The 13837-nt window shown below is 42.3% G+C and overlaps 2 protein-coding genes across 2 annotated transcripts in view; one reads left to right on the top strand and one right to left on the bottom strand.

The window, feature by feature from the left end:
* APBB1IP (amyloid beta precursor protein binding family B member 1 interacting protein) overlaps window positions 1–8336 on the top strand; it is an 86667-nt gene extending 78331 nt beyond the window's left edge. Inside the window, exons 13-14 of the mRNA XM_024575969.4 lie at window positions 4548–4651; window positions 7445–8336. Of these exons, the coding sequence (XP_024431737.2) occupies window positions 4548–4651; window positions 7445–7945 (605 nt within the window). The 3' untranslated portion in view covers window positions 7946–8336. The remainder of the gene's footprint in view (window positions 1–4547; window positions 4652–7444) is intronic.
* Window positions 8337–10412: 2076 nt separating this feature from the next.
* The window catches only part of LOC112319247 (protein adenylyltransferase SelO), a 39037-nt gene continuing 35612 nt past the window's right edge, over window positions 10413–13837 (bottom strand). The window contains exon 19 of the mRNA XM_024576585.4: window positions 10413–10702. Coding sequence (XP_024432353.2) covers window positions 10580–10702 — 123 coding nt within the window. The 3' untranslated portion in view covers window positions 10413–10579. The remainder of the gene's footprint in view (window positions 10703–13837) is intronic.

Here is a 13837-nt window from a genome sequence, read left to right on the forward strand (position 1 = left end):
AGGCACTACACAACACCAGTCATTTAAAGAAAAAGAGGAAGAAGGGAAGTGAGCAATGGAAGTTGATGGGATGAAGCAAGAAAGGAAGAGAACAAAATGGCTGTCCTTGACCCACAGAGATGCTGCCCACTGTTAACCTAGTAAATGCAGAGGGTGAGAACAGGAGGGGCAGGAGGAGCAAGACGTCTCTAGGTGGGGATAGGGACTGAGACATCCTTTCCTCCTAGGGGGCTCTACATGAAATAGACATTGATTCTACCACAGATTTGTGGACATCAACCACAAACAGGCCCTAACACTGCCTGTCCGTCTTACTATGCTTCTCTAGGCCAGTTTCTCTGGACCCTGACTCCCAGAGAACATCGGCAATGTCTGAGGACATTTCGGGTGCCACATCTTGGGGGATGCTAGTGTCATCTAATGGGTAGAGGGCAGGGATGCTCTCTGTCCTACAAGGCACATGACTACTCACGCACAAAGAATTTTCTAGTCCCAAATGTCAATAATGTTGAAGAAACATGCTCCAGTCAATAAAATCTTCTAGTTTCCCTAAATGTTTTACATGTTCTTCACACTCCTCAGACTTCCAACCTCCAACTCTTTTACTCTCATCAGAGAAAATGCAACCATTAAAAGAGATCTCTTTTTACTTCCCACCATGAAACCCAACAACTTCCCTGCGTGCGCACCTATCCTGGCTGAGGCCATTATGTTACCTCCTAACAAGGGCAGCTTTTCATGCGTACTCTGGTCCCCATTCCGGCACCTCCTGCTGTGCTGTGGTGCAGCTCTGAGCCCACAGGCTAAGAACACAGTCCCCAACGAGGCTGCCCTTCCTGCAGATGCCAGCCACACTTCAGGAGCCCCTAGGCCATCCACGCTTTTGGCTCCTAGCTACAAATTTGGGGGTTCCCATTGCCCTCTCAGATTCAACAGTTTGCTGGAATCACTCACAGAAATCAGGAAAATGCTATTCTTATTATTACAGTTTTATTACGAAAGATATAAGTCAGGACCAGCCAAATCAAGAGACTCACAGGATGAGGTCCAGGTGGGTCCTGGGTACAGGGCTTCCATGTACCCTTCTTGAGGAATTAGGGTACATCACCCTCCCTGATTTTTTATTGGAATTTCATTTTACAGGCATGGTTAATTGAATCATTGGCTACCTGACTGAATTCAGTCCCCAGGCCAACTCAATTCCTCAGAGGTTAGGGTCTTTCTGGCAAGCAGCCCCCAACCTGAGCCACACTATTAGCATAAACTCAGATGTGATCCTAGGGGCTCATGAATAACAAAAATATTTAGATCACTTGGGAGATAACAGGAGTTTTAGAAGTTCTGTGCCAGGAATGAAGGACAATCATGTCTTTCTCTCCTACTTTCTCCTGCGCTACCAGGTTCTCCTCATCGACAGGGCTCCCTTCTTCAAACAAACAAATTTTAAAACCTTCCTAGGAGGCCACATCCCCCTCCTGCTATTGCCCTGCCTGACAGCTATTCTAAAGGGTGGACCACATTTGCTGTCTTCTACTTCCCTCTCTCTCCTCCACCCGTTCCAGTCAGGTGCAGCCTCCATTACCCCATGGAAAATGCCCTTACTAATCTCACCAGTGGCCTCTATGTTGTTAAATCCAACTATTGCCAACTCCTCCTCTTATCCCACCTTTCAGCAACACCAACGCAGTTGACTACTCCTCCTTGAAATAATCTCCTCTATTGGCTTTCAAAATATCACACAATCCAGGTCCCCCACCCCACCCCACCCTTCTCTGGTCGCTCTTTTCTGTCCTCCTCCGATAACTAATCTTCTTCTATTCCACATTAAATTACCCAAGGCCCAGTCAGTCCTCACCCTCTTCTCATTTTACACAATCTCCCTAAGTGACTTAACTCACTGTCAGTACCATGTATGTGCTGACCACCTAGAAATACACATCAGTGCAGCCTTCTCTGTTGACCTCCAAACAGATGCATTCAACAGTCTGTTCAGTGGCTTCACGTGGATACATCACAGACAACTCAAACCCAATGCCTGTAAAACTGATCTCATCATCTCGCCCTCCAAACTTGCTTCCCCACTGTTGCTCTCTAATTCTGTAAACAATATCATCATCTGCCCAATTGCTCATGTAGTACAGGTGCAATAAAAGCTCCCTCACCCTCAAATCCAATTACTCCTAAATCTTGTTGATTCTTCCTTCTAAATATTGGTCAAAGCTGTCCTTGTCTTTTCATTTCTATTGCCATCAAATCCAAGCCACCATGATCTTTCACTCAGCCTCATGAAGTGGCTGAGCCAAGCTGGCCTCCAGCTAAGCCTGTTTTGCAGGCTTCTCCCCCTCCACGTCACCTTCCCCTACCAAAGCCCCTTGGAAGCTTCACACTGCTCCGAGATGAAGTCTCAAATCCTTAGTTGCATAATATGGGTTTGCCCATCTCTCTTGCCTCTTTCTCTCCACCCTTGTCTTCCTGTTCATACCACATGTACCATTTGCTTTTTCCCAGTTCTGCAAACCACCAGCACCATCCTTTCTCAGAGACTTTACAGATGCTGTATCCCCTACATTTCTCAGGTCTCAAATAATCGTCCTTTGTGATTATTCGTTTAGACTGTGATGGAAATCATGAGGTCAGGGGCCATTATGTCTTGTATATAGTGGTTCCCCAGCACCAAGTGCAATGCCTTGCAGATAATAAATGCTCAGCTGGAATTTAAAGATGGTTGGGACAACAAATGATTTATACCTTATAGAGTTTCTCTGAAGATTAAGTAAACTAATGTAGCTAATTTCATTAATACTAAATGCAAAATAAATTATGTTAGTTCCATTCCTTCTAGATGATTTCTTAAAACCAATTTCTGAAGAATACCATTGTAGCACTCTGATGAGATTTTCATGGATTAAAAAGGTGGATCTTGTACACGATGGAATATCCTTTAGTAGATGGTAAATTAACCCATGTTGGTGCTGCTATAGAATCAGAGAACAAATATGCTGAGATTTCAAAAATAAACCATACTGGGAGCCATCCTGCTTATTAATAAATGCTTCCATGAACAACTAAACAGAAAAAAATTCTCAATTTAAACTTTCTCTTAGCTTATTCTTAGAATTTATTGCCACGAGCACTGGCCATGTAAGTTCTACATTACTGACCAGCATGGAAGGAACTGAAGATGAGTTTAGAAAGAAGTGAAGCCACTTTCAAATAGAAGGTGAAGTTCATCCTTCTCAGCAGATACACACACAGGCACACACAGTGACCATGATCGCATCTTAGCAACAAAGACCTGTTTGAAATGACACCATCTTTTAAAGTTCAGTTCTCTCCAAACGCTGCTATCGAAACCTCTCTCTTCACCTGAACTCATCGCACAAAATCAATAGGGCCCTCAGAGAATGTTTCAGGGATCCGTGTCCATCCAAAGGGCCTAGTACAAATCAGCAATGTGTTCCCTCCAACATGCCCTCCTCCCCCGAACAGCTGTGAAGGTGAATTTCAAGAATAGTGTTTAAAAAATGTTCCCTAGGGTCAGAGGACCCACTAGCTGACTGCACTCACTTGAACCTCACCCTGTTTGGGGCACTAGTAAGGGAACCCCCCTCTTTACCCAACAACTGCTTCCCTGAGTCACTGGCCTGCAGAGTGGGCTTCCCTCACTGGGGAGTGATCCCCTGGGCCTCGGAACCACGGACGGTAGCTCAGAACAAGGACTGAGGCTGAGGGACAGCACTAGCCTCAGGAGAGAACATGCTGTGGAATCACTCGAGTGGACTGCAGGCAGTAAGCCCGGATCCCTTCTGTCTGATGCCTCCCCTTTTCTCTAGGAATCTGGAATCCCTTCCTGCTTACCTCCTCCCCTTCCTCTTTTCCTGTCCCTTCTTCCTTATACAGTTGAACCAGAGCCCTGGAGAAACATACCACATACACCAGCAAGGTCAGTGGCTGGGAGGCATCCACTGCATGGGATCCACCTGTTTCTGCTCTGGGCACCCAATTGAAAAAACACAGAAGCATTGTTCTACATCCAGAGTGCTTAACAACAAGGCAACAGCTGTGGAGGCTTTTTTAGTACTTATTAAATGACTTTAGCAACTATTTTTAATCAGGACTCTATGAGGCAATTAACGGAAATCCAACTCAATGTAGTTTAGGCAACAAAAAGTGAGAGGGAGAGATTTATTAACACACAAAACCAGGAATTCCAAGGGCAGGGAAGTCCAAGGGCACAGCAGGATCCAGGGGTTATGTGATTTCATCAGGATCCAGTTTCCTTCGTAGGCACGGTCCCCATGAGGTGACAAGGACTGCCAGTGACTCTCCAGGCTGATTTTTTTCACACAGCAAAAATCTTAGTTCAAAGATTCTCATCTCTGAAAAGGCCCCAGCAAGGATTTTTCATAAAGCCCCCAGTTAACCATACTGTGCCCATGAATCCCTTCTTTTTGCACTGGAGAGAGAAACTGCTTTGTATTTTCAGGTGAACTTTCAAGAATGTTGAAATGTCCCCATTTCTTCTTGTCTCTCTTCCTCCCTCTCAGGACTTAAAACAGGCCCCGCCCAGGCCAATGGTCAGATTCCCCAGGCCGCACACTCTGTGAGTGCTGTCCTCCAAGAAGCCCAGGGACACGTGGACACAACTAAGGTAGGCCAGACGGTAACCGACGTAACCCTATCAAACTCTCACCTGTAAAGCCGTGTGCTAAACTGTCAGCAGGACTCTACAACAGATCTTTTAAAAAGGGAAAAGAGTTCCAGCAACTGAGTCACTCTTACTTCATTTAGGTAATTGCTTTTATCTTCTTTATCTTAAAATTATATAGGCTAGAATGGAAAGTTAAAACCAACTGTTAACACACTGCTTTGGGAAAACGTAAGATGTTTATTTTAATGCTGAAGATCGGTGACTATTTTTCATTTAGCTTCATTTATTGTGTTTGACTGGAGTGATTTTATTGGTTTGGTCAGGTGGGTTTAGCACTCTCTGAAAGAGGCTCTGAGTTTTAGGCCCTTGGGATCTCTACTTACTTTTTTCTGAACAAATCAGAGCAACAGTTAGTCAGAAGCCCTATGGTAAATGCTTACGGAGCCACAGAACCAGATTAGAGGACTACTACTAAAAGGATTTCACTACAAAGTGTGCATTTTATATTTTTCTGTTAATGTTCTACATACATCTTCAGGATGATGGAGAAGAAAACACATTTTGAAATCATAGCTAAATTGGTATAACATTCTCTATAACTTCTTTTTTCAGTAGAGGAGGTTAATGAAGATTCACCTAAGTCCATCTAAAATCTGTAGCTAAAAAGCTATAATTTATTTTTTTAAAGATGTTATTTATTTATTTTTAGAGAGAGGGGAAAGGAGGGAGAAAGAGAGGGAGAGAAACAGATTGGTTGCCTCTCTCACATCCCCTACTGGGGACCTGGCCCACAACGCAGGCATGTGCCCTGACTGGGAATGGAACTGGTGACCCTTTGGTTCGCAGGCTGGCACTCAGTCCACTGAGCCACACCAGCCAGGACTAAAAGCTGTAATTTAGCTACTAAACCAGTTGGTAACATTTCAGGTTACTATACAAGTTCCCTTGAATATTTTCCATGTGTGGTTCAAAACAACCTTACATTGCGCCTTACAATTTTTCACTTCATTTCCATCTTTCATTTTGTCCATCAGCCAGTGGTGGAAACAGCGAAATCTTATATTTATTGAATGTCTTATAATTTTTGAAAACCACTGCAAACTATTAAACCACTGTGTTTCTACCCTGGTTGGTGTGGCTCAGTTGGTTGGGTGTCATCCTGCAGACTGAAATGTCGCCGGTTCAATTCCCCGTCAGGGCACATACCTGGGTTGCAGGTTCAGTTGATGTTTCTCTCTCACATCAGTGTTTCTCTTCTCTTTCTCCCTCCCTTCCCCTCTCCTCAAACATCAATAAAAGGAAAACATAATTTTTTAAAAACTTTGTGTTTCTGACAAACTCATGATGCAGTGTGCTTTCAGCTATTATTATTTTCACGGTTTCTGTGGTGCCAGCTGAAAACACACATTTTAAAATGCTGAAAGTGATCAAAAGGATCCCAGAATAGAAATCACTTAACTGTGTGTGAATACCAATTCCCCAACTGCCTATTCAGAACATTTTTTAAAATATATCGCCACTAAATTAGCTTATCATGTTAATAAAATAGAAACTTTATCATAAGGCACTTTCTTAGAGGGGAAAAAAAACTTCTAAATGGAACCTTTAGTGGGAAGAAGTTATTAGGCAAATAAAAATAAAATGAAAACCTCATAAAATGTAAGTTTCAATGATAACTTTCACTAAAAGAGAGGGATTCAATTTGGCTGCCTGGAATTTCTGGGGAAGTTGCATTATATAAATATAATTTATTATGATCTATTCTACTGTTGGCAGAAGAACTACGCTTTTGTTAGCCTTTGGCCGAGTTTGGTGTTCTGGTTTCTACCAGCAGCACTGCATCACAATCTGCCTCTTTGGAACCACTCACATTTATCTCATTTGATCTCATCTTAACCTTGAGACATAGATAGTAATGATTATAATTAGCCAGCTGGCTTTCATATAGGTAAGAAAAGGTAAATCCTTACAACTGCACACCAGGTGTGCACTTTCCTGCTCCACCCACCCACCACCTCCCCTGAAGCTGTTTCGTCAGGGGTGCAAGGTGTATCATTGGCTTCCCCCTAGAAGCCCACAGTCCTGGGGAGCAAACAAGGAGGCGCTGAGGCAGGACAGACGAGGCTTGCACAAAGGTAACCTGTCGCCCAGAGAGAACTACTCTGGTTTTCTTTTTCCCTTTCGTCTTCTTGGTGCTAATCACAGTAGAGCATTTGAGATTTGGGGAAGGTTTGGGGATGCTCCTTAACCACCTCTCTGCCACTGAGGGTGTGGTATGAGTGCAAAATAATTTTATAGACACCTGCTCCTGACAACTGAGCTTCACAGCCAGCTCAACACAAACCAAGAGAAATGTTGTAGATGGATATGCCTGCGACCCCAGGGGCTTTTCTGGGGAACCAAGGCCTACGTTGGAATTCCAGGACAGTCAGTTCACTTCCATTTTGAGTTCCTTAAGCAACCTTTCAACCAGCTAAACTCTATCCCAACTAAAGCTCTGTTAAAGATAACAGACTCTGAGGCGACACACACATAGTCTAAATATAGTATGCAACTGCTTGAATAGGGCCGTCTCCGGTTTAGAGGACACAGGGTAGATTAGTGCTCCGGGTAATAGTGTTAAAAGCCTTTTGAGTCGTTCTTCGGTCCCAGAGAAAAGAGGAGCAACGATGAACAACCTTGCAGTCTCAGGGCTCCCCGCGGAGCAACACTGCCTAGAATCACACGTCTGCAGAAATGTCATCTCCACTGGGGCTGTGTGCCCAGACTAATGCTGTTGTTGCTTTGTTGAAGGACAAGAAGCCAGTCCTTGCTAACCAGAACCCCGGACCACCTAGGGCCCATCACCCTCCGAAGTCCAGCCTGCCACCGCCCCCTCCAGTGCGACGGTCCTCAGACACCGGTGGCAGCCCAGTGATACCCCCCAAGGCCAAGGGCACGGGCTTTCCATCCCCGCCCGATGACTTTCTGCCGCCACCCCCGCCGCCCCCACCCATGGAGGACGAAGAGCTGCCGCCACCACCCCCGGATTTTAACGAAGGGCCACCGGACTTTGTGCCTCCTCCTCCCCCTTCATTTGCCGGGGATGTGGGGTCATTACCGCCCCCTCCTCCACCCCCACCCACCCTCGCCCCTGAATCCGAGAGGCCACCCCGCCTTGTCGCCAAAAGGCCTCCGGTTCCCCCAAAGAGGCAAGAGAACCCGGGACCACCGGGCGGGGGAGGAAGCGGGGAGCAGGATTTCATGTCGGATCTCATGAAAGCTCTGCAGAAGAAAAGAGGCAACGTGTCCTAAGGGAAACATCCAGATGTCTGTGTGATAGGTACCATCATTTCTAACCTCGAGTGCATTTCTGCTACTTTATTTTCGTGATATGTTGGTCATTTTAGATAAAATATAAAGTACGCAGACTAGAAATGTAAAATGTTTCATTGTTGCTCAAGTACATTCATAACCATTAAGCTAACACAGAATTTACAATATCTGCTTAAATGTACATACTTTTCCTGTGAGTGCACATCAGTGGAATTTCTTTCACCTTCCAAGCTAACAAAATGATGTTTTATGTTCATTTATTTTATGATGTTCAGAAGCATCGAATTAATAAAAGTTTAAAATTTTCCTTCCTGAAGATGGTATTTCTAGAAATATCTGTATAAATCTAGGGCAATATCAACACTTTTTATAATATACTTGATATTTTGAAAAGAGCTTTCAAAATCCTGCACCTTCTAAAGTCTTATTGATCTTCCACATATTTTCCGCCTTCATCTCTATGACTTTCAGAATTTTCAGAAAAATCAAAGAGGAAAGTTTTCTAGACGTGAACCTCTTTGGCCCCAGTGGGAGTAAAGAGTCATTCCTTGTCAAGTCATTCATAGCTGAAACGTGACCAAGGAGATACTGGGACCCACCACTTGGATCAAGAGGACTCAGAGCACAGGGCCTGGGCACTGAGAAGGGAAAGGGAGTGATGTGGTTGTCATGGGCGTCAGCAAGGACCCCAAAACAGTCACTTCAAAGGTGTTCCTAACTTAGAGAAGAAATAAGCCTGCGGACGTGTTTACCCGAGATCCCACAGAGCTGGATTGCAGCGGGGCCTCCTAACTTCTCTCCACAACACACCCTTCCTTTACAGGGGAAAACTATAAAAATTACTGGGTTTTGATCCACTCTCATAATTTCTGTCTTTTAATTGCTGTGTTTAGACCTTGGATGTTTTAGGTGAAGGCCAGTACTGTTGGGCCCCGCCCCCGTAACCGTGTTCTACCACTTGCCCTTGTTCTTTGTCCCTGTATTCGTCTTCCACTCTCTGCCTTTTGTGGTTCTAAGTGAGCATTTTATATGATTCCGTTTTCTTTCCTTTTTTAGCATACCAAGTATACTTCTTTTTGCACTTTGCTAGTAATTAATTCCAGGGCTAAGGTAAGAAATATACAGGATGAACCTGGAACATCTTACCACACGAGAAAACAAGGAAGTTATCAAAAACTTCTAGGATCATGTCAAAAGGAGCCAATATGAATAAAACCTCACTGGCCAAATGTGGGACACTTTGTACGTCAGCAAGGATAATAAATGCAACTGTATAAAACATAAAATACGCTTAAGTTCAAGAGTTCGTACTGACACTAACATAAAGAAGGCCACTGCTTGTCTTTAGAGCGTGCTTGGGAACCCACTCGCAAGTGTGCCTTTCTGGGTCTCAGGGCACCCCAATAATAATAATAGGAAGTCTTCCTTTCTAGAAGGGTCCTGACCAATGAGTGATAGGACTGGATCAGAGTCATCTGCAACCTTACTGAATCAGTGGGTCACGGCGATGAGTGTCGATGACTAGTGGCGTTACATACAGAGACCTGGGGGGTGTACACAACGCTCGCCTCCTGATAGCGAGTATTTCTACCAAAGAAATCAGATCTGCATCTGAATCAAGCTCTAGATTTACAGAAATACAGGGGACATAGCAACACGTTAAACAAGACCACAGAGATGCAATCAGCAAGATGCAGACTGGGAAACACTAGAGGATGAATTTTGGTTTCTGCAACCAAAACAAAACAAAAAATCGCAAGAAAAAAAGATGTAAGTGGCTCAAAGCAGATATCAAAGGAAACTTAAAAGATTTATCATCTAATTTTAATGTACAATCTTTATATGGGTCTGAATTCAAATAAGCAACTATAAAATAATAATGGTGGTGATGACATAAAACAATATGAAAAAACTGAAAGCTGGCTATTTGATCTCATGCATTAGGGAGTTAGTTGTTAATTCTCTTAAGGTAGTAATGACATGGTGTGCATGTATTTTAAATCAGTAATGTTTGGAGATGCATACAGAAATATTGTAAATTAAATGAAACAATGCGAATTTCTTTAAAATAGTAGGAACACTGAGAAGTATGTAGAGGTGTAGATGAAGCAAGACTGGTTAGGCACTGGTAATTAATAAGCTGGTTGAATAAAAGGTAAATGAGACTCATTAAACTATGCTCTTAACTTTGGTAAATGATTGAGAATTAGCATTATAGACCAAAAAAAAAAACCCCACCAGCTCTAAGAGTACAATTAAGCTAGTATACTCTTTAGATGTGCCCCAAAGTACTTGGCACATAATAAGTATTAGATGAATACTTACAAATTCATTATAAAACATTATCAAAATTTTTTAGTTATTGAGAATAACTCACAGTTTACCAAAAACCCCTTATCATTCCATTAAAGTTATTAATTAGAACAAAAATGATCAGAAAGATGTCTCAAAGAATAGGTTCAGTTTATTTGGTTGAGAAATATTTTTTATATAATCATTATTATGAAATTCAGGATTGTCACCAAAATGTAGATGGTCATTAAGAATTTATCAAATTGATTATTCTATGTTGAATTCAATGACAGAAGTATTCTTTAATTTATTTTTTCAAAATTAAGATGAGCAGCTCACTCTGAGGTCTCTAGCCCAAGAGGGTGTAGGTGAGGAGTAGCCTGCTCTCTCCGCTGCAGGGTGCTTCTGGAAAGGATGCCGGAGAACTTGCTGAAGAAGACGGACCTGGTAAACAGTTTTAAGTAGATAAACACAGATTTCCTTCCTCGGGACACCCATTAATTTTCTCAATTTCTAAAACAACAAGCTAAGTTTTAAATTTCTTTGAAAATGCTTAAACATTTTATATTTTATTAATACTTCAACTATAGTTGTTACTTAAAATTTCTACCGTTCCACAGAAAGTTCCTCAAGTACTAGTTTTGTGCTAAAACAGGAGAGGGAATGTGTACAGTGTCATGAAGGCTACATATACATCCTGATATTAAAATTCACAGCAGTAAGAGGATTTTAATTTTCTAAAACATCTACAAAAATAAAACAATGTCAATAATTTGCAATCTTTCTAAATCGAGGGCATGGATTCCAACTTACGCTGCTCCCTCATTTGTAATTTTGCCCCACGGTAATAAACTGAGGCATCAAAGAACACACCTCTTTAAACAATAATTCTGGGATCCAAATGTCTATTTGCATCCAGTTATAAAATAATGAAGTCATGGGGATGCCAGGTGCAGTATGGTGACTGTAGTTAATAACGCTGCGTTGCATATTGGAAAGTTCTAAGAGAGTAAATCTTAAAAGTCCTCATCCCAAGGGGGAAAAAAGACCATATATGGTGATAGATATTAACCAGACGTATTGTGGTGATCGTTTTGCAATATGTACAAATACTGAATCACTATGTTGCACACCTGAAACTAATATAGTGTTATATGTCAACCATATCTCAAATGTTTTCCCTGGTTTTATTACCTCCTTAGATGTTACTAAGGAAATACCTAGTTCTGATAGAAAAAGGTGGATGATTATCTAAAGTAGGAAAGTAAAGCCAAGAACTCAAATAGAGTATATTACTATATTACTAATATTTTAAATAGAAAGACTGCATCATCATGAATGTTAGAGCCCCTCCTAACTTCTCCCCAGGTACCTTCTATAGATAACCTTTCATTAAAGTCAGCTTTAGACCCACTAATTTAAAAGCTCCCTGAATCAGTTTTTATACTTCTCCACAGTGCATCACATAGAGTGAATTCCCAAGAAATGTCTGAAGCAAGAAGGTAAACACACGTTGTGTATGTGAAGGATTTTGTGTAAAAGGTTTAACCAAATCTTTTCCCTTTCCTGCATGAGAATGTAACCCTTAGTTAGCGTTCCAGGTGTGCTGCCTGGTAACCTGATGAGGAGGTATGTCAACTGTGTCTCCATACAACACTGCTTCTGACTGAAAAATAGCGTCTGGACTCAGAAAATTGTAAATAGCTGATGGAATGCTTAGGGCTTTCTTCAGTGTGGTGACTCTTAAGGCAGGTCTCTCGTAGGGATATTGGGAACTACACTGATGGCCTTGTTCCAAGAGATACTGGTTTCTGTGGAACATAGGGCTTTTTTATTTTTAAATTTTTATTGAATCTATTGGGGTGACATTGGTTCATAAAATTATATAGGTTTCAAATGGATGATTTTATAATACCTCATTTGTATCTTGTATCGTGAGTCCACCACTCCAAGTCTCCTTCCATCACCATTTATCCCCCTTTACCCTTTTCTACCTCCCCCTACCTGTTCTCTTTCCCTCTGGTACTCACTGTGCTGTTGTCTCTATCTGTGAGGGATTTTTTTTTTTTTTTCTTAATCCCTTCACCTTTTTCACCCAGCTTCCCAACCCCCTCTGAAAGCAGTCAATCTGTTCTCTCTATCTATGAGTCTGTTTCTATTTTGTTTATTTTGTTCATTAGATTCCACACGTAAGTGAGATCATATGGCATTTGTCTTTCTCTCACTGTCTTGTTTCACTTAGCATAATAATCTCCAGGTCCATCTGTGCTGTTGCAAAAGGTAAGGTTTCCTTTTTTACAGCTGAGTAGTATTCCATTGTGTAAATGTACCTTAGTTTTATCCACTCATGTACTGATGGGCACTTGGGCTGCTTCCCAATCTTGACTATCATCAATGACTCAACAAACAATGAGTGTTGGCAGGATATGGAGAAAAGGGCGCCCTCATGCACTGTTGGTGGGAACGCAGATTGGTGCAGCCACTTTTCTCAAAAAATTAAAAACAGAACTGCATTTTGACCCAGTGATTCCACTCCTGGAAGTTTATCCAAAGAATCCCAAAATACCGATTTGGAAGAATATATACACCCCTATGTTCACTGTAGCACTATTTACAATAGCCAAGATTTGGCACATTAAGTTTTTAAACCAGGGCTGCCCCTGCATCTTCCCAGTGTGGCTCTCGTCTCCTCGGACCTGAGCTTTCACGCGTGCTTCCTGCTGCCGTGAACTGCTGCCAGAACTCCCGCCAACAAGGAACCTGACATTGCCCTTCTTACAAGCCAGGTTTCCGTCTGGATCTTTCTCAGTTGAGTGGGGCTGAGAGCAGCCTGTAATGGTCTTGTGGGTCGGAATGTTTCCTTGAACTTAGGAAGACACCTCCCCACCCACAGTGCGCACTGCATCATTACTCAAGGACAACTTTGAGGAAGGGAAGAAAAGAGGGAAGAAACAAAAGGGAGGGGCAAAAAGGAGAAACAAGCCAACAAACAACCTATTAAACAATGTTTAGTTTCCTCAGCTTAGACTGCTTTACCTAAAAATAAATGCTCAGTTATCTCCCTTCTCTTTGTTTTTCCTGTTAACACCTTAAAAAGATTGCACATAAGAATATTTTATTTTCTCAAATTCAAACGTAGAGTTGTCAGGCTAAGTAAACTACTGAAATAAAAAAATGATTGCACGTTCCAAATGAGAAATAGCCAAGTTGCTCTCTCAATGCCAACTCTGACGGCACAATTAGTGACTCCCCATTTGACGAGTGTGATTCTGAGGCTGTGGCCAGTTTTTGAGAGTAAAAGGGCTGTGACTGTCAACACTGCCTGCTCCGGTGCAGGACAGACGAGTGGCAGCAGGAGTGCTGGGGCCGCTCCATTCCAAAAAACAGAGATTATATGCAATGCCTTTTTAAACAATTAACTATGAAATACTGAGGCATAGAAGAAGGTATACAGAATTACATAATGAACTTCTGTGCAGCCTCCATTCCGCTTCAGAAATAAAACACTTCCTATATAGTTGGAGCCAAGTATCCTTCCGTGACCCAAATTTCCTTCTTCCTGCAGTTGCCGCTGTCAGA

The sequence above is a fragment of the Desmodus rotundus genome, chromosome 4, assembly GCF_022682495.2.
Source record: "Desmodus rotundus isolate HL8 chromosome 4, HLdesRot8A.1, whole genome shotgun sequence".
Taxonomy (NCBI): domain Eukaryota; kingdom Metazoa; phylum Chordata; class Mammalia; order Chiroptera; family Phyllostomidae; genus Desmodus; species Desmodus rotundus.